The sequence below is a fragment of the Heterodontus francisci genome, chromosome 11 (genome assembly GCF_036365525.1).
Source record: "Heterodontus francisci isolate sHetFra1 chromosome 11, sHetFra1.hap1, whole genome shotgun sequence".
In the NCBI taxonomy this organism is placed as follows: domain Eukaryota; kingdom Metazoa; phylum Chordata; class Chondrichthyes; order Heterodontiformes; family Heterodontidae; genus Heterodontus; species Heterodontus francisci.
The window spans coordinates 81,049,157-81,067,353 of NC_090381.1; the positions used below are offsets into that span (position 1 = coordinate 81,049,157).

General features: G+C 43.3%; 1 protein-coding gene across 1 annotated transcript in view; it reads left to right on the plus strand.

The window, feature by feature from the left end:
• The window catches only part of mcf2l2 (MCF.2 cell line derived transforming sequence-like 2), a 401,635-nt gene that overhangs the window by 301,614 nt on the left and 81,824 nt on the right, over positions 1–18,197 (plus strand). The window contains exon 26 of the mRNA XM_068042330.1: positions 2,636–2,748. Within this exon, the coding sequence (XP_067898431.1) occupies positions 2,636–2,748 (113 nt within the window). The remainder of the gene's footprint in view (positions 1–2,635; positions 2,749–18,197) is intronic.

The window sequence follows — 18,197 nt, forward strand, 5'->3', positions numbered from 1 at the left end:
TTTTGAAGAAAAGAGCAGATGAGATATGTTGTCTTCCAAAACTGGCATACAGTCTGGCCTCTGAGTACATGTAGACAGTTCTTTTCAGGCAGCGTTGAGAATTAATTTAGCAGGCTTTTCTTTAAACATTCAGCAAGAATGTGGTCTCTTCCTCCGTGACACTTCTTCAGCAGCAGGCGCTAACTTTCTCTCATTCCAGAAGGTAAACACTGACACTATCAAAAGCTTGCAAGTTTGCTGCTCTCTCAGGTGCACGCTGATAGGGCTTGCCCTATCACGGGGTGCACGACAGTCAATTCTCTACCCACATCTTCCCCAAATACTAGGGTTTCTAATCTATTTTTAACTTGAGTCATGTGACAACTAGTAAACTTTGTTGCCAAACCAGCTCTTTCAGTGTCCTCTTGATGACTCTCTTGGGAAAAAAAACTGGTCCAACATTTCTTCAAGTTTGACTATGAATTCCTCAAAAAATATTTTGACAAAAACAGAAGCACTTTTATAACACTATAATGAACTTTCCTGTGCTGACTTTATGCACAACTCTGATGTCATGAGTTCGCTCTCCACCATGCCAAGTTATGAAATTGAATTCAGTAATCTGATAATTGATAGGTTGGCACCAAAAAAGATGACCAGAAAAATGTCGAATTGTCTTAAAAAAAACAGGTTCACAAATTAATATCAGGGAGAGATCTACTGCCCTTCCCTGTTCTAACCGAATGTGTGACTCCAATCCCAAACTATGTGGTCGAATCTTAATGGCCTCAGGGCAAATCAGGAAGAGTAATAAGTAGTGACTGGAATTTTTGCTGCCCCCCCCCCCACCCCAGGAACAGGCTAGGAGACGGTGGTGGGGGGGGGTGTTGGAGAGGTGCGTAAAATTCAGTGAGATGGCAGGGGTGCCGTGCCCATTGTCAACCCGCCCCTGCTGCTATTTTACCAGTGATGTGGGAGGTGGCCACTTAAGGGTTTCTTCCTTCCACTGCTAGTATTTTACTAGCGGCAGGTGGGCAATTAGGCACCTGAGCCATGTACTACTATTTGGTGGCTGCCTTGCGTGCTGGTGGGGGGTGGTGGGTATCCTGATCAGACACCCAGTGCCCAATGGAGAGCCCCCCCAGCAGTACAGGCTGCCCCACCACTGAAACAACCCCATCCTGCCCTACATTCTGACCACCGCCATACTTTGCTAGGCATAGCCAATTGCCCCCGGCAAGGACCAACCCCACTTAGCTTTTTGGAGGCCGGTATCCATGTTCTTCCTCTCACTGGGTGCAGTGCCAGCAATGGCTATTCCTCTGTGCCAGCATTTAGCTGGAGGTACACCAGGGAGCTAATGTAACTCTAGCAGAACATAGTAACAAATGTATCGTGAGGCAATCTGGGCGCTTCTTGCCTGTTCTGCTATATTCTCACCATAGATGACAGGGGAAAGGGCATACAAATATATCTGTCCATAAATAATGTATTAAAATGCTATGCAAATGGCAGTAATACATTATTTGATGTATTTTCATCATTTGCACCATATCCTGAAGGATATAGATGCCAGACAGAGCCTAAGGCAGTTGAAGAGAGAACCAAAATGAGGGAAAAATCTACCTGACCTCATCCTCACCAACCTTCCTGCTGCAGATGCATCTATCCTTGACAGTATAGGTAGGAATGACCACCACACAGTCCTTTTGGAGATAACGTCTCATCTTCAGACAATATTCAGTTACTAGCCACATTTTGTAAGATAGACATTAAAAATACAAAAACTTCCTTGTGACTTGAAATGCAATGGATCTCCCTATCCATCACATTGTCATCTCTTGCTGGAAATCCAGAATAGAAGGGAAAATTGCACTTTGACCCAGCTCTGTCAACATCCTATAGCCCAACATATCATAATTGGAGACCAATAGGAACATGATGCAACAAGTATGCCAAGGAGAGCATGTGATAGGGGGTTAAGATTTAAGTGGCCTTATGAGGAACACTGTATTTAATGTATTTCGGAGGAGGAGAATGTTTGTGGTTCCTGTTACTATCCATCCCTGAGAAGTCAAATGACAAAGGTCCATTATATCAATTACATGACTACAAATTTATCTTGTTTTTCTGTTGCCCACTTAGGTAGAACAGTATGTGTTCTCTGTTCAACCTTTCCATTTGAGAATTTTGCAACATATAAAGATTTTAGGATAATCGCTATAATGGGACAACTCCATTATATTTTAATAACCATAAGTGTTTCATAAAGTATGCTACACAGTGAAAAGTCATGTGAAGGTTTTGCATTCTGTGCCTTCATTAATGTTATGAAATCCAACATTATTAACTTGGATGCCTTTGAAACCCAAGAAATGATTGACACCAATGAAATTAGTTAATCTTCACAGAATTACATAAAATGATAAACTAGAATAGCAAAAGTCAGGTGGAAGCCCATAGATGAGCAGCACTCTGCTAGTGAGCAGCTGCATCAGTTCAGCAGGATTAGCATCCTTCAGATTCCTAAATACTAGGATGAAATGACAAGCATTTGGATGACTGAGTATCAATTGAGCAACATGCAATTTTTAAAAAGATATTATTCACTTCATATACAGACAGCTTCCAGTAAATTACAACTTCTCTTGCACAGGTATATTAGGAAATCGTCTTTACAGCAGCAAGACAACAAGTGTGATTCAGCAAATTGTGAAACAGCAGGAAGGCAAAATGAGAACTGCAGCTCCAATAACAGGCAAAAGAGAGGTAATAATATTTACATATTTTGTACTCTGATGAATACTAGGAACTGGGACTGCTTAGCTCACTTCAGTTTTGCCATTTCCACTGGTCAAGTTGTGAACAATTAATTTTATTTGTCCGGACTCAGTTTTGGGGTACACTATTTTCAACCCTTCTCAATCCAAGCAAAACACATTAATCCTAACCCTTGGTTCCTGGCTCATCGGTCAAATTTTAATGCCTGCTGTTACATTTGCTTTGATACCTTGGGTTGGCATCCTTCCATCTACGAAAGATGATGGACACGCAGCAAACAATTCATTTAGTTGTGGGGGGGATCTTCTCCTGGTGCACCTTTATTGATGGCTGTGAAGGCCAATCCTTGAGAGGCAGGTTCTGCCACAAGAGCTGCACGTGAAGCTGCCAAGCGACACTGTGGGTTGTTGTTTTTTATGTTGGCGCCCTTTGCCAAGCTGTTGTAGCAACTGGTCATCGTGGTTGTGCACACCAGTCCACAGGATGTGGCACCATTTCCCTCTTTTGCCAGCTAGTGACTCCCAAGTGCAATAGATGACATTTAGGGCCTTCATGTCATGCTTGCAAGCATTCTTGAAGCAGAGCTTTGGGCTCCTCACTGGTCACCTAGCCTGGCTACCTCACCATACAGAAGGTCCTTGGGTATGCAACTGTCTTCCATCCTGCGGACATGTCCAATCAACCGAAGCAGCCTCTGTTTGATTAGTGCCAACGCAGATGGGAGCTCTGCCTTTGAGAGGACTGCCACATTTGTGATTTTGTCCTGCCAGAATATACCCATAATGTGCCGCAGACAGTGAGAATGGAAATTATTGAGCTTCTTTTCCTGGTAGCTGTAAATCACCCATGTTTCACAGCCATACAGCAAGGTGCTGAGAACACAGGCCTTATAAACCATCAGCTTGGTCCTAAGGGTCAGCTTGGTGTTATTCCACACCTGTTTCGCAAGTAGGCCAAAGGTGGTATCTACTTTCCCTATGCATGTATCAAGCTCTGCATCAAGGGACAGATTGTCTGTCACCGTGGACCCAAGGTAGCAGAATTTGCAACACCTTGTCCATGATTTTCTTGACACATATAGTCAAGGAGAACAAGTTACAGGCATGGGAGAGACAGTCCATGAGTCTTTGTAGTTGAGTTTCTGTGTGAGCTACTAGCGTAGAATGATCAGCGTAGAGGAGTTCTCTGATCAGGATGTGATGTGTTTTTGTCTTTGATTTTAGCCTTGATTGATTGTAGAGCTTGCAATCTGACCATATCTGTAGGGAAGGTGAAGGTCAGGAGCATGGAGAAGAAGATGCCAAACATAGTGGGGGCTAGCACACAACCCTGTTTCACTCCTTTCTTCATTCCGAAACTGTCAGAAGTGGAGCCATCAAACTGTACAGTGCAGTGCATGTTGTCATGGAAGAGTGGGTGAGACTGAGGGGCTTTGGTGGACAGCCAATTTTTTCCAAAATCTTGTAAAGCCCTTCTGTGCTGACCAACTCATAGGATTATCGCTCACAGTAGTGTTCAGCCCAGCTGGGCATCTGTTTGCTCCTTTCGATAAGTACTTCACCATCTGCTGACTTTGGTGATGGTAGGGCCAAGCGCCCTCTTGATTCCTTCATATATAGCTCGTAGATTTCCTTTGTCACATGCAGTTTTGATTTCTTGATATAAGCTGATGCAGTATTTGTTTGTACAGTATATTCCTCTGCTTTGCACAGCTCTCTTGGCTACTTTCAGGTCATACAGTGTCTTAGCTGTTGGTTTTATGTTGTGCATCATGTAGGCTTTGTTTTTTGCATCAATGACAGATATCATCTCAGCTGAGTAGGTGACAAACCAGCCTTTGTTGCGGGTTCCGCCTTGATCAAATGATGCATCTGCTGCTTCATAGATGATTGAGCTTAGTGACTTCCACACTTTATCAATGCCAGCATTGGTGCTTTAAGGCTTTGGTGGGCAGTAAGCATTCTAGCGACAGTGCGAAGTGCTGGTATTTGGCATCATCGCTTATGCAAGGGATGTTGAAGCGTGGCAGGCTGTCATTTTTGGAGCTGTGCAACTTTTGGGGGTGCACCCTCACTCTGCTGCTGATAAGAGAGTGGTCGGTGTCACACTCTGCGTGATGGTAGGTGCAGGTGTGAAGAGCACTGGGCAGATCGCGCCTCCTCGTGATGACAGGTCTCATTGGTGCTATTGACCAGATCTTGGGTGACGCATGATACCTTGTGGCGATGTCTGCCCCAGAAGAAGGTGTTGGTGATGCAGAGTTAATGCAGGGCACAAAGCTCAAGAAGGCGTTGTCCATTACCGCTGCATTTATACCATACACATGAATATCTGTAACATGCCTTCAATGAGATACCCTATCAAACACATTCTGAATATCAATATACACTACATCTAATGCATTCTTTTTATCTATACGATCAATTACTTCTTCAATAAAACTTCATGTCCAGTGTTACAACCAGGTGAGAAAGGTATCTAGGGGTCCCTCTCAGCCTTCACCTGGTCTTACCGTAACAGGGTTTAATTTTAAATACACCGTGTTTTTAACTCCCCCTTGGTGAATCCTTCATCATCACTTTTCAATTATAAGGCAAAGAAACCAGCACAAACAGGCTTTCTTAGGTTTAAAGAAGAAAAGTTGAAATTTATTAAACTTAAACTCTAATCCGGTTAACGCCTACGGATATGCGACGGTTCACGCTAGCATGCATACGCAATACACACATGCAAATAGAGACAGATAAGAGCAGAAGAAAAATAAAGTGGAAAAGTTTGAGGCAATATCTGAGAATTTTTGTTACCGTTCTTCGAGCTCACTGTGGAGTCCTTGATTATAGGTAGATCTTGCTTTTCATTGGGGCCCAGTATTCTTCTTCAACCTTGTTCACTGTAGGAGACTTTTCTCTCTTGGGGTTCATGTGTCTTCAGTGGATTCAGAGGCTTGTGAGAAAGAGATGGGAGCAGACAGGAGAGATCTTCTCAGTCCAGGAGCAAACAGACTTTCTGAGTTTAAGCTGTTTGTACAATTCAGAAAAACCCAGGTTGCCAAGCAGGTTAGTCATGTGACTAACTGGTCTGACCATGTCTTGGATTGTATCACCTTAGCAGTCTCTGGAATGCTGCTCTTACACACAATACCCAGTGATCAAGGTCCATTGTGGGTTGAATGTGTCAGGGAATGGTCCTTTGTCCTTCCAAGTGCTGTCTGTTAATGTGCAAATGTCTTTTCCAGCCATGGCTGATCTATTTAACAAGTCCTTTCTTCACTCCAGTAACAGTTTAATATCAATGTTCATGACAAAATTAATGTGCCTCATTCTTGGTAGGTGGGGGCCTAGCATGTCACCAGGATATTCCTTGGAGCTGATGCCATCCCACTGGTATTACTTTTGAATAAATGAGATTTCCACTGCACTTCCGACAAAGTAACCCTGGGAGATCATGAGCAGCTCTGAGGAATTCCCCAGTCCTTTAAAAGCATTGAACTTAACTTGCTTTTAACAACTTTATGCTGGCAATTCTTGGTTATTCCATACATGTTCACTAATTTAATCTCAAAGTATGGATTGAACAGTTTGCTTAGAACTGATGTTTGACTAAATGGTCTTTAGTTACCTGGTTTATATTTCTTTCCCTTCTGAAACAGAAGTGCTACAATGACGATCCTCCAGTCTGTTGACACAACTTGCAAGTCTAAGGAACATTGAAAAATGTGGCCAGAGCCTTTGCTAACTCCTCTCTGATTTCCTTCAACAGCCTCAGATATATGCTATCAGAGGCCAGTGACTTAGCCACTTTGAGTTCTGCTAATTTTTTCATAACCAATTCCATTTCTACAAGTATCTCCAATGATTATTCCTTATCTTCCTTTAGTGCACCTACATTCTCACTTCCACCATCATTTGTAAGTACATCGTCTGTAGGCATTGGGCAGTATTTTTAACTGGAAATCTTTCCCTACACTCTCTTTCCCCTTTAATCATTGTGGATTGTTTCCTTTTTAAACCTACAGCAGTGGTCAAAATGGTTCTGATGCCTATTTAATCAAATTGTTAATTCAGGGATCAGAGTTTTAAAGTACCCAATGTTGAATTTTTACTCAAGTATTTGTCTCAGCAGTATGATAACTCCTGTAAGCAAGCTGTCCCTCTCTATGAACCTGAGCATGACTTTACACACAAAATATCTGATAATGTAGCATTGCCAGGGATTGATCAGAACATCTTTGTTACTGTAATGGCTTTCCACAATTAAAGACTCATGAGTTCTCCTAATCTTTGGAGAGTGTAAGTAAAAACATTTGGGAAGACTTCTGTTTACATCACCTGGCCGGTAATCTGACAGGACAGATCGCATGCCCTTTATTTCCATTAATTGCAATGGAACCAAAATGAGGTGAGTTCTATAAAGTGTTAGCAGGCAGTCTGCCCTGACAGATTACAGCCCAGATGGTGAAGATAATTGACCCTAGTCTGTCAGACAGTGTTATGACCAGGTGCGAAAGGTTTCTAGGGGTCTGTTACTATCTTCACCTGGTCTTATTTTAACAGGGTTTAATTTTAAACACATTGTGTTTTGAGCTCCCCTTTGTGAATCCTTGTTCACAGTTTTCCAATTATAATTCAAAGAAACTAATTCACACAGGCTTGCTCAGGTTTAAAGAAGAAAGATGAAATGATATTAAAATGTAAACTCTAATACGGATCACAACTACAGATATACGATTCGCCCACGCTAGCATGCACACGCAATACACACATGCAAATAGGGACAGAAAAGAGCAGAAGAAAAGATAAGTAGAACAGTTTGAGGCAATAACTTGTTGCTGTTTCTTGAACTCGCTGTAGTCCTTGATTGAAGATATGGTCTGGCATTTCGTTGGGGCCCTGTATTTGTCTTAAACCTTGTTCATGTAGGAGACTGTTCTCTCTTTTAGTTTGCATGTCTTCACAAGATTCAGTTCCGTGGGAAAGAGATGGAGGCATGCAGACAGGAGAGGAGGTGTTCTCAGTCCATGAGCACACGGCGTTCTGAGTTCAAATCCTTTGTTGGAAGTTCAAATTCAAAAACTCCAGCCATGTGACTAAAACTGTTTTGACCACTTCTGTATAATGGGGAAGCAGTTATTGGGTCCCCATTTTTTCAACATTGTCTGGTACTATGCAAATGTCCTTCCAGTCAGGGCTTGCAATCTTAAATCTTTGTTCATGTGGCGAAATAATGTGTGCCTCAGTCTTGGCAGGTGGGGGTTTGCCTGACAGCAGGGTGACCCAGACTGTGAACTATGAATCAGGTTTATTAAAAAGTAGACAGTACACAAAAATCTATTTCGAAAAATTCACTAGATAATAGGATGCTTAACTTGCACCTCTTCTGGGTATAAAAATAACAAATAGATTGCAATTTCAAACTCGCATGACATGCTTGTGCCATAATTTATGTATGAGGCATCATCCACCGACACAGAGACTGTGGCCTGGGATCAGATGATAAAAAACTGGCAGCACTCTATCTGTGATATAACTTTCATTCCTTCTAAGGTTCAAAACTGGGATCCAGAATATGAAACAATGTTGCCACAGCTGAATTTTACTCTGGCTAGCAACCTGCTACGTTGTTTTCATTTCTTATATCTAGATTTTAACGAATTAGGAAATATTATTCACTGAAATTTTTGTTCTATATTTACTTCTGTGATCCTGTGAAAACCATTATGAATTTTATCAAAACATTTGTTAGACTAAATTATTGACTTAATTCTACCTAATGGTTTGATGCTACAGGCAACATCATCTATTTACCCTTAACCAATAAATCTGTATAATACAAAATTAATATTGTGATTTGATATGACTAACCATAAGTTTCTGCTGATTTATAGCTTACCTGGAATGTTGTAACAATATTATCTATATTATTTTTTACAAATCCCCTCTGTATACTATTTAGGCTTACACATGAAGAATGATTACTTAGATGAGGCACTAGAGAAATGCTACCATGCATGGAACCATATCTAACAGGAGCCAGTATCTTCAGGAGAGGAGAGAAATATTCCCTTTTGCGGAGGCCTTTCTTTTTCATAAGGGTGTTTAGAACAAAGTTTCTTATATGCTTAGAACAACATTTATCTTAGTATGCAAAGAGTGTGGTTGCAGTACTTGATTTGTTAGCAGAAATAGTGATGGAAATTTTAACTCCCAAGACTGTCGAAGGGAGGCAGAGGGGTGGGAGTGGTTAAAATTCAAAATTCTGAAACCTAACTCCAACCTGCCTCCAACTTCCCATTTTATGATGCTTTGAGGGTAGGCAACTAACCCATTCTCAGGAGCTGGGTCCATCACTAAATTATTTTACTGAGGCTGTGTGTCTCAGATTTATCAAAAAAAACCTTTAATGTCAGGAGACCAAGTTTCCTGGCCCTCAGGACAGTTGGCAACTCAAGGGAGGAGAGAGGGCCGGATTCATCAGGTAAGTGCCTCTCCAGTATTGATTGTGGGAAAAGAGAAGCAGGAATACTGCCCACCTGGCCCACAATTTCACCTGCTTCCCTCATCATGTTTGGACACCCACAATTGGCTCACCCCACCACCCATGAATGGAATCCAGGCCCTGTGATTAGACCCCCAATGTCTGGGTCACTTCTCTCTGATGTCCAATCTGCAATTCTCTTTCCAATCTCCAACTCGCTCCTGACCCCACCCCACCATGGCTAACTTACCTCTGCTGAGATCCCTGCCTGCCTTCTCGGCCGAGAGCAAGCCAGCCTCTCAACCTGGCTGACTGCGGCCAGGAAACACATGCAAAAAATTGAAATCAGGTCATGGCTTTACATTCAACAGGTCCTCCTGCTAATCTCACATGTCGTCCTCCCATCTCACCTTAACCCTGTCATGAAGTACTGATTGGACAACTTAAGTTTACCCAATAGCCTCTCAGATAGCACAAATTCCAGATAAACCAACCTACATTTTTATTCCACAGCAGCTAAGAAGGCCTGAACTTTGAGAAAGTCCACCTCTTCAAAAGCCGCCGACACCAACAAAATGTTGTTCTCCTCACTCCTCTTGAAATGCAAATATGATTTAGGTTGTTGTTTGTCATAGTTCCTGAGAAGCTCCTTGTGCATTATCTACTGAAGATAGTAGTTCTTTTGTTGAATAGTGGCCATGGTACTTCTTGCCTGCCTAGTTACTTGCTGTTTGGTCAGGTTTAGTCACTGTTGTTTCCTCTGAGCAGCAATATCTTGCCAAGCTGTATGGGCATATGATCATGGTTTCAATGCTAGAACAAAATTGAATTACTACCAAGAGTTCTGGAAATACTCAGTAGGTTTGGCACCAACTGTGGAGAGAGAACAGAGTTAACGTTTCAGGTCTGTGACCTTTCATCAGACCTGAAACATTAACTCTGTTTCTCTCTCCACAGACGCTGCCAGACCTGCTGAGTATTTCCAGCAGGTTCTGTTTTTATTTCAGATTTCCAGCATCTGCAGTATTTTGCTTTTATTTTAATTTGTTGAATAACCATCACTATGCATGACAAGAGATATATAAGACTGTTAAACCAATAGAAAAGACTAAGTATATCTGGCAAGGCTATGCCACTTACTTATCTCAGTAGATTATGAAAAGCATTATTGACAGATCTATAGTGCAGGTTTTCATGCATTGTATTAAAAATTATTACAATATGCAGTAAACAAGGTTCATAGCCTTTCATCAAACACGTATTATAATTTTTTTCAAATGCAGCCTAGTATGTATTAATAGCTGCAATAGGAACATAGGAACAGGAGTAATCTGTGTTGTTGGAAACAGTTAATATGTTTATAAAATAAATGTGTATAAAGAGGTGTGTGTGAGGTGATACATTTTGGGAGGAAGATAGAAGAGAGGCAATATAAAACAAAGGATACAATTCTAGACAGGGTGCAGGAACAGAGGGACCTGGGGGTACATGTGCCCAAATCGTTGAGGGTGGCAGGACAAGTTGAGAAAGTGGTTAATAAATAATACCAAATCCTGGGTTTTATAAATTGAGGTATGTTATGGTAAACCTTTATAAAGCACTGGTTTGACCTCAGCTGGAGTATTCTGTCCAATTTTGGGCACTACACTTTAGGAAGGCTATAAAGGCATTTGAGAGGTTGCAGAAAAGATTTAAGAGAATAATTCCAGAGATGAGGGACTTCAGTTACGAGGCTAGATTGGAGAAACTGGAGCTTTTTTCTTTAGAGAAGAGAAAGTTGAGAGGAGATTTGGCAGACGTGTTTAAAATCCTGAGGGTTCTGGACAGAGCTGATAAAAGAAAACTGTTCTCTTTGGCCGAAGGGTCAGGAACCAGTGGACACCAATTGAAGGTGATTAGGAATAGAACCAACGGCGACATGAGAAAAAAAACCTTTTTACGCAGCAAGTGGTTAGGTTCTGAAATGCACTGCCTGAAAGCATGGTGGAGGCAGATTCAATTGTAGCTTTCAAAAAATATTGGATAATTATCTAAAGAGAAAGAGTTTCCAGGGCTACAGGGAAAAGGCGGGGAAGTGGGACTACCTGAGTTGCTCTTGCAGAGAGCTAGCATGGGCACGACAGGCCAAATGGCCTCTTCCTGTGCTGTAACCATTCTATGATTCTAAACCCACAAACATTATAGACTTCAACTGTATACTGTGGTTCCAGAGAAAACCTCTTTTAAATTTGAATATGTGTCTTTATGCAAATGCTGATCTTGCTACAATCAGATTAACTTCCTTTTATTTATATCCTGCTGTGTTCATTAAATATGCTCCAGTGCACCTTCATAGGAAAAATGCTGATGACAATATATTTAGTACAGGCAGTCTTAGGTAAGCTTTGTTTGCAGACAGCACTGGATTTACTACTATTGAGTCATTTAGCATACATCAGCATTCTTTGCTTTTTTTTTCGATTTGATGTTCCAAAATCCTTATGGAATTTCTGAGGTACCAAGTTGTACTTTTTTAGGCAGTTACTAACATTTTTGGCAATATTATCTAGTGATGAACCTAACTGCAAAAAACCTGTGATGAATTTATCTCAATCCAAATGGAAAAACAATCAGTAACATAAGGTTATGTGGCTTATCTCAAAATTTGATAAATTATAATGAGAATAAATGATGTGTTAGATTAAATTTCACAAATGTAATTGCCTAAGGAGCTTTTGCTGAAAACAGATGAGAGTTTCATTTTAGTATTTAAATCTGTTACAAGGTGATGCATATTAGTACATGTGCAATTATCTGTGATTCGTATGGGATTATAATATGCGTTAAATTCAGCTGTATAACATCAGCAGTGGGCTACACAGGTTCAGGGCTGACAAGAGACAAGAGGTCAGAATTCAAAAGCAGACTTATTGGCCCCATAATTCCACATGGTGAGTTGCGCCAGGTTTGTGCCAATGAGTCATGAGTTGCACCTGCTGATGCTCTGCCAAACAAAATCCTCCAGAATGTCATGGATCAGTTCATTGGCAAATCCATTGGAAGATCTGTTAGCACAAATCCTGTTTAAGAACATAAGAACATAAGAAATAGGAGCAGGAGTAGGCCATTCAGCCCCTCAAGCCTGCTCCGCCATTCAATAAGATCATGGCTGATCTGTCCCAGGCCTCAACTCCTCTTTCGGGCCTGCTCCGCAAAACCCTTGACTCCCCGAGATTTCAAAAATCTATCTACCTCCTCCTTAAATACATTTAGTGACCTAGTCTCCACAACTCTCTGGGGTAGAGAATTCCAGAGATACACCACCCTCTGAGAGAAGAAATTCCTTTGCATCTCAGTTTTAAATGTGTGCCCCTTATTCTGTAACTATGTCCACTAGTTCGAGATTCCCCCACCAGTGGAAACATATTCTCAACATTTAAAATTAGATTAATCTGCTTAGGTGACTTGGAAATTAGAATGCAGCCTTTAAAAAGACAAATCTGTCAAAAGATTGCAGTGGCAAGCTAGGAGAGCAACAGAAACAAGAAATGCTGGATTCACTCAGCAGGTCTGGCAGCATCTGTGGAAAGAGAAGCAGAGTTAACGTTTCGGGTCAGTGACCCTTCTTCGGAACTGACAAATATTAGAAAAGTCACAGATTATAAACAAGTGAGGTGGGGGTTGGGCAAGAGATAACAAAGGAGAAGGTGCAGATTGGACCAGGCCACATAGCTGACCAAAAGGTCACGGAGCAAAGGCAAACAATATGTTAATGGTGTGTTGAAAGACAAAGCATTAGTACAGATTAGGTGTGAATATACTGAATATTGAACATCAGCAAGTGCAAACCTGAAGAAAAACAACCTGAAAAAAACAGTGGGTAAGCAAACTGAACAAACTAAGATGAAATGAAATAAATGCAAAAAAAGATTGTAAAAAATGTAAAAAGGAATGCAAAAAAAAAGGAAGAAAAAATAACTAAAAATGAAAGTAAAGTGGGGGGCTGTCATGCTGTGAAATTATTGAACTCAATGTTCAGTCCGGCAGGCTGTAGTGTGCCTAATCGGTAGATGAGATGCTGTTCCTCAAGCTTGCGTTGATGTTCACTGGAACACTGCAGCAATCCCAGGACAGAGATGTGAGCATGAGAGCAGGGGGGAGTGTTGAAATGGCAAGCAACTGGAAGCTCAGGGTCCTGCTTGCGGACTGAGCGGAGATGTTCCGCAAAGCGGTCACCCAGTCTGCGCTTGGTCTCCCCAATGTAGAGGAGACCACACTGTGAGCAGCGAATACAGTATACTACATTGAAAGAAGTACAAGTAAATCACTGCTTCACCTGAAAGGAGTGTTTGGGGCCTGGGATAGTGAGGAGAGAGGAGGTAAATGGGCAGGTATTACACCTCCTGCGATTGCAAGGGAAGGTGCCCTGGGACGGGGACGAGGTGGTGGGGGTAATGGAGGAGTGGACCAGGGTGTCGCGGAGGGAATGATCCCTTCGGAATGCTGACAGGGGAAGGGAGGGGAAGATGCGACTGGTAGTGGCGAGCAACAGGTAAGTAGCAAAGTATTTGGATCACTCAGCTCACTATTAGTCAGCTCATGTGCCTTTTTATTCTACTTTTAAAAAATATTTCCCACTGTAGGATCTGTCACTATCAGCCAAAGGAGGGACAAGGGTATGGAGAGGAACAAAAACCATACCCACCAGGATAAGATTAGGCAAAGGAGAAACAGACTGCTGGGCCTCCATGGGAGGAAGCGTCAGAAAAATGTGTCTCATCCCATGTGGAGGGAAGTGGCACTGACAGAGTGCTAACCCTCTCATCCCCAGAACTCCAGGTCAGTGGTGCAAGATGTTCAGTAATCTGACAAGGGCAGGCAAAGTGGCATACTGACCATTCTCCTTCTTCCTTGGGTACCCTGAACACCAGCACAGTCTCCACTTGCTAAAATTAATAGCTCCACAAAAAAACCCTTTGCACTGCACTTTGGTTAAAGAGGTGCTTACTTGGGAACTCACAGTGTTATCATCTCCCCAAACAGAAATGACCTGGAAGACAGTCCTCAATTGCTAGTCTTTACCTAATTCACTCAGTATTGTTGAAGGAGTAAATTCGCCCACAATGCCCTTGAGAGACAAAGCACCAGAGCAAACATTCCTGACATTAAGGAGTTCACCTCCGATGAGAAGCAGGCCATGGTGCATGCTGTAGGGGATGGCAAGTTTGAGAGCATAGCATTGGTGCCAGATGAATGAATGCACATCTACACACTCATTGCAGTATTCTTGTAAAGCACCACACAATCACAAGCTTTCACCTTATTCCCAGGATCTTTAAGGCAGCAATACTCACCCATTGTTAACTTGTACCTTTGCTTCCTTAATGTCCACTACAAGACTAGAAGAACAGGGGAGTGTGGAGGGAGGGAGTGGGGTTAGACGATATGGAAGGTGATGAAGAGGAGGAGAAGGTAGAGGTTGAGGGTGGTTTCAGAGTCATGGGACCAAGAACTCAAGGTACTCATTGAAAAGGAGGACATTGAAGGAACATTACACCTACATGCAGGCTACGAGGTCAGATTCTTGGCATGTGCAGCAACTGACAAGTGTGACTTTTCTGTCTACTGCCCTCATTTGCAGCATCAGAGACATTTTCTCTTTGTTGCAGATATCAATGCAGCATGTGGTTTACTTATATGAAATCTGCAGCAGACCCACATCCAAGAAGCAACCAGGGACCAATAGGTGTTTCCACCTCCAAGGTAATGCAGCTCTGGTGGCAGTAGAGGACAGAATAGACAGTACCCTGCGTTTCAGCTTCCTTATTCTGGTAGCCAGGATGCATATTGGTGTCTCAGGGATTTCCAGAACCAGTAGCTGGCATCAGACCAGCAAGCCTGCTAATCAGTGGGGATAGAGATCAAAGACTGAGTGGAATAGCAGAGACTGTAGATGACCCACTTAATAGTGACATCTGTCAGGAGAGTGGCATGGACCAGACTCCTGGACTGCCCCCTCAGAGCACTATAACAGTGGCACATAAAGCGATACCTGACTGCCCAGGAACAAGCTCCAGAGATGCATCTAGATGTCTATTGCAGGTGAAAACTGAAATATGAGGAGAGCCATCACAGTGCCATGACTTTTTGTAGCACAGAAGCAGCCAACCAGCTGTTGCAACACCGACCCTCAGTTTGCATCTCGGAGAAGCACAGGAATCAGAAAAAGAAAGGCATATTTAGCCACCAGGGGCAATTTATTTTTTTAATTCATTCACGGGATGTGGGTGTAGCTGGCCAGGCCAGCATTTATTGCCCATCCCTAATTGCCCTTCAGAAGGTGGTGGTGAGCTGCCTTCTTGAACCGCTGCAGTCCATGTGGGGTAGGTACACCCACAGTGCTGTTAGGAAGGGAGTTCCAGGATTTTGACCCAGTGACAGTGAAGGAACGGCGATATAGTTCCAAGTCAGGATGGTGTGTGACCTGGAGGGGAACTTGCAGATGGTGGTGTTCCCATGTATTTGCTGCCCTTGTCCTTCTAGTTGGTAGAGGTCGCGGATTTGGAAGGTGCTGCACAGGATCCTTGGTGCATTGCTGCAGTGCATCTTGTAGATGGTACACACTGCTGCCACTGTGCGTCGGTGGTGGAGGGAGTGAATGTTTGTAGATGGGGTGCCAATCAAGCGGGCTGCTTTGTCCTGGATGGTGTCGAGCTTCTTGAGTGTTGTTGGAGCTGCACCCATCCAGGCAAGTGGAGAGTATTCCATCACACTCCTGACTTGTGCCTTGTAGATTGTGGACAGGCTTTGGGGAGTCAGGAGGTGAGTTACTCGCCTCAGGATTCCTAGCCTCTGACCTGCTCTTGTAGCCACGGTATTTATATGGCTACTCCAGTTCAGTTTCTGGTCAATGGTAGCCCCTAGGATGTTGATAGTGGGGGATTCAGCGATGGTAATGCCATTGAATGTCAAGGGGAGACGGTTAGATTCTCTCTTGTTGGAGATGGTCATTGCCTGGCACTTGTGTTGCGCGAATGTTACTTGCCACTTATCAGCCCAAGCCTGGATATTGTCCAGGTCTTGCTGCATTTCTACACGGACTGCTTCAGTATCTGAGGAGTCGCGAATGGTGCTGAACATTGTGCAATCATCAGCGAACATCCCCACTTCTGACCTTATGATTGAAGGAAGGTCATTGATGAAGCAGCTGAAGATGGTTGGGCCTAGGACACTACCCTGAGGTACTCCTGTAGCAATGTCCTGGAGCTCAGATGATTGACCTCCAACAACCACAACCATCTTCCTTTGCGCTAGGTATGACTCCAGCCAGCGGAGGGTTTTCCCCCTGATTCCCATGGATCTCAGTTTTGCTAGGGCTCCTTGATGCCATACCCGGTCAAATACTGCCTTGATATCAAGGGCAGTCACTCTCCCCTCACCTCTTGAGTTCAGCTCTTTTGTCCATGTTTGAACCAAGGCTGTAATGAGGTCAGGAGCTGAGTGGCCCTGGCGGAACCCAAGCTGAGCATCACTGAGCAGGTTGTTGCTAAGCAAGTGCCACTTGATGGCACTGTTGATGACACCTTCCATCACTTTACTGATGATTGAGAGGAGGCTAATGGGGCGGTAGTTGGCCGGGTTGGATTTGTCCTGCTTTTTGTGTACAGGTCATACCTGGGCAATTTTTCACATTGCAGGGTAGTTGCCAGTGTTGTAGCTGTACTGGAACAGCTTGGCTAGGGGCGCGGCAAGTTCTGGAGCACAGGTCTTCAGTACTATTGCCAGAATGTTGTCAGGACCCATAGCTTTTGCAGTATCCAGTGCCTTCAGTCGTTTCTTGATATCACGTGGAGTGAATCGAATTGGCTGACGTTTGGCATCTGTGATGCTGGGGACTTCAGGAGGAGGCCGAGATGGATCATCAACTCGGCACTTCTGGCTGAAGATTGTTGCAAATGCTTCAGCCTTATCTTTCACACTGATGTGCTGGGCTCCCCCATCATTGAGGATGGGGATATTTGTGGAGCCACCTCCTCCAGTTAGTTGTTTAATTATCCACCACCATTCACGGCTGGATGTGGCAGGACTGCAGAGCTTAGATCTGATCCGTTGGTTATGGGATCGCTTAGCTCTGTCTATCGCATGCTGCTTACGCAGTTTGGTATGCAAGTAGTCCTAGGTTGTAGCTTCACCAGGTTGACACCTCATTTTGAGCTATGCCTGGTGCTGCTCCTGGCATGCCCTCCTGCACTCTTCATTTAACCAGGTTTGGTCTCCTGGCTTGATGGTAATAGTAGAGTGGGGGATATGCCGGGCCATGAGGTTACAGATTGTGGTTGAGTACAATTCTGCTGCTGCTGATGTCCCACAGCGCCTCATGGATGCCCAGTTTTGCATTGCTAGATCCGTTCGAAATCTATCCCATTCAGCACGGTGTTAGTGCCACACAACACGATGGATGGTATCCTCAATTAGATTAGATTAGAGATACAGCACTGAAACAGGCCCTTCGGCCCACCGAGTCTGTGCCGAACATCAACCACCCATTTATACTAATCCTATATTCCTACCAAACATCCCCACCTGTCCCTATAGTTCCCTACCACCTACCTATACTAGTGACAATTTATAATGGCCAATTTACCTGTCAACCTGCAAGTCTTTTGGCTTGTGGGAGGAAACCGGAGCACCCGGAGAAAACCCACTCAGACACAGGGAGAACTTGCAAACTCCACACAGGCAGTACCCAGAATTGAACCCGGGTCGCTGGAGCTGTGAGGCTGCAGTGCTAACCACTGCGCCACTTCAATGTATCCTCAATTACAGTGTGAGGAGAGAATAGAATGGCTTGCATTTATTTTGGAGTTTGGTGTAACTGCATTTATGTCATGTTTTGGTATTCATGGAGATTAAAATCATTCAGGTAAGAGTGCACTTAATTTGTGCTGACCTATTCAATCAGGTGATGGTATTGGTATATCATG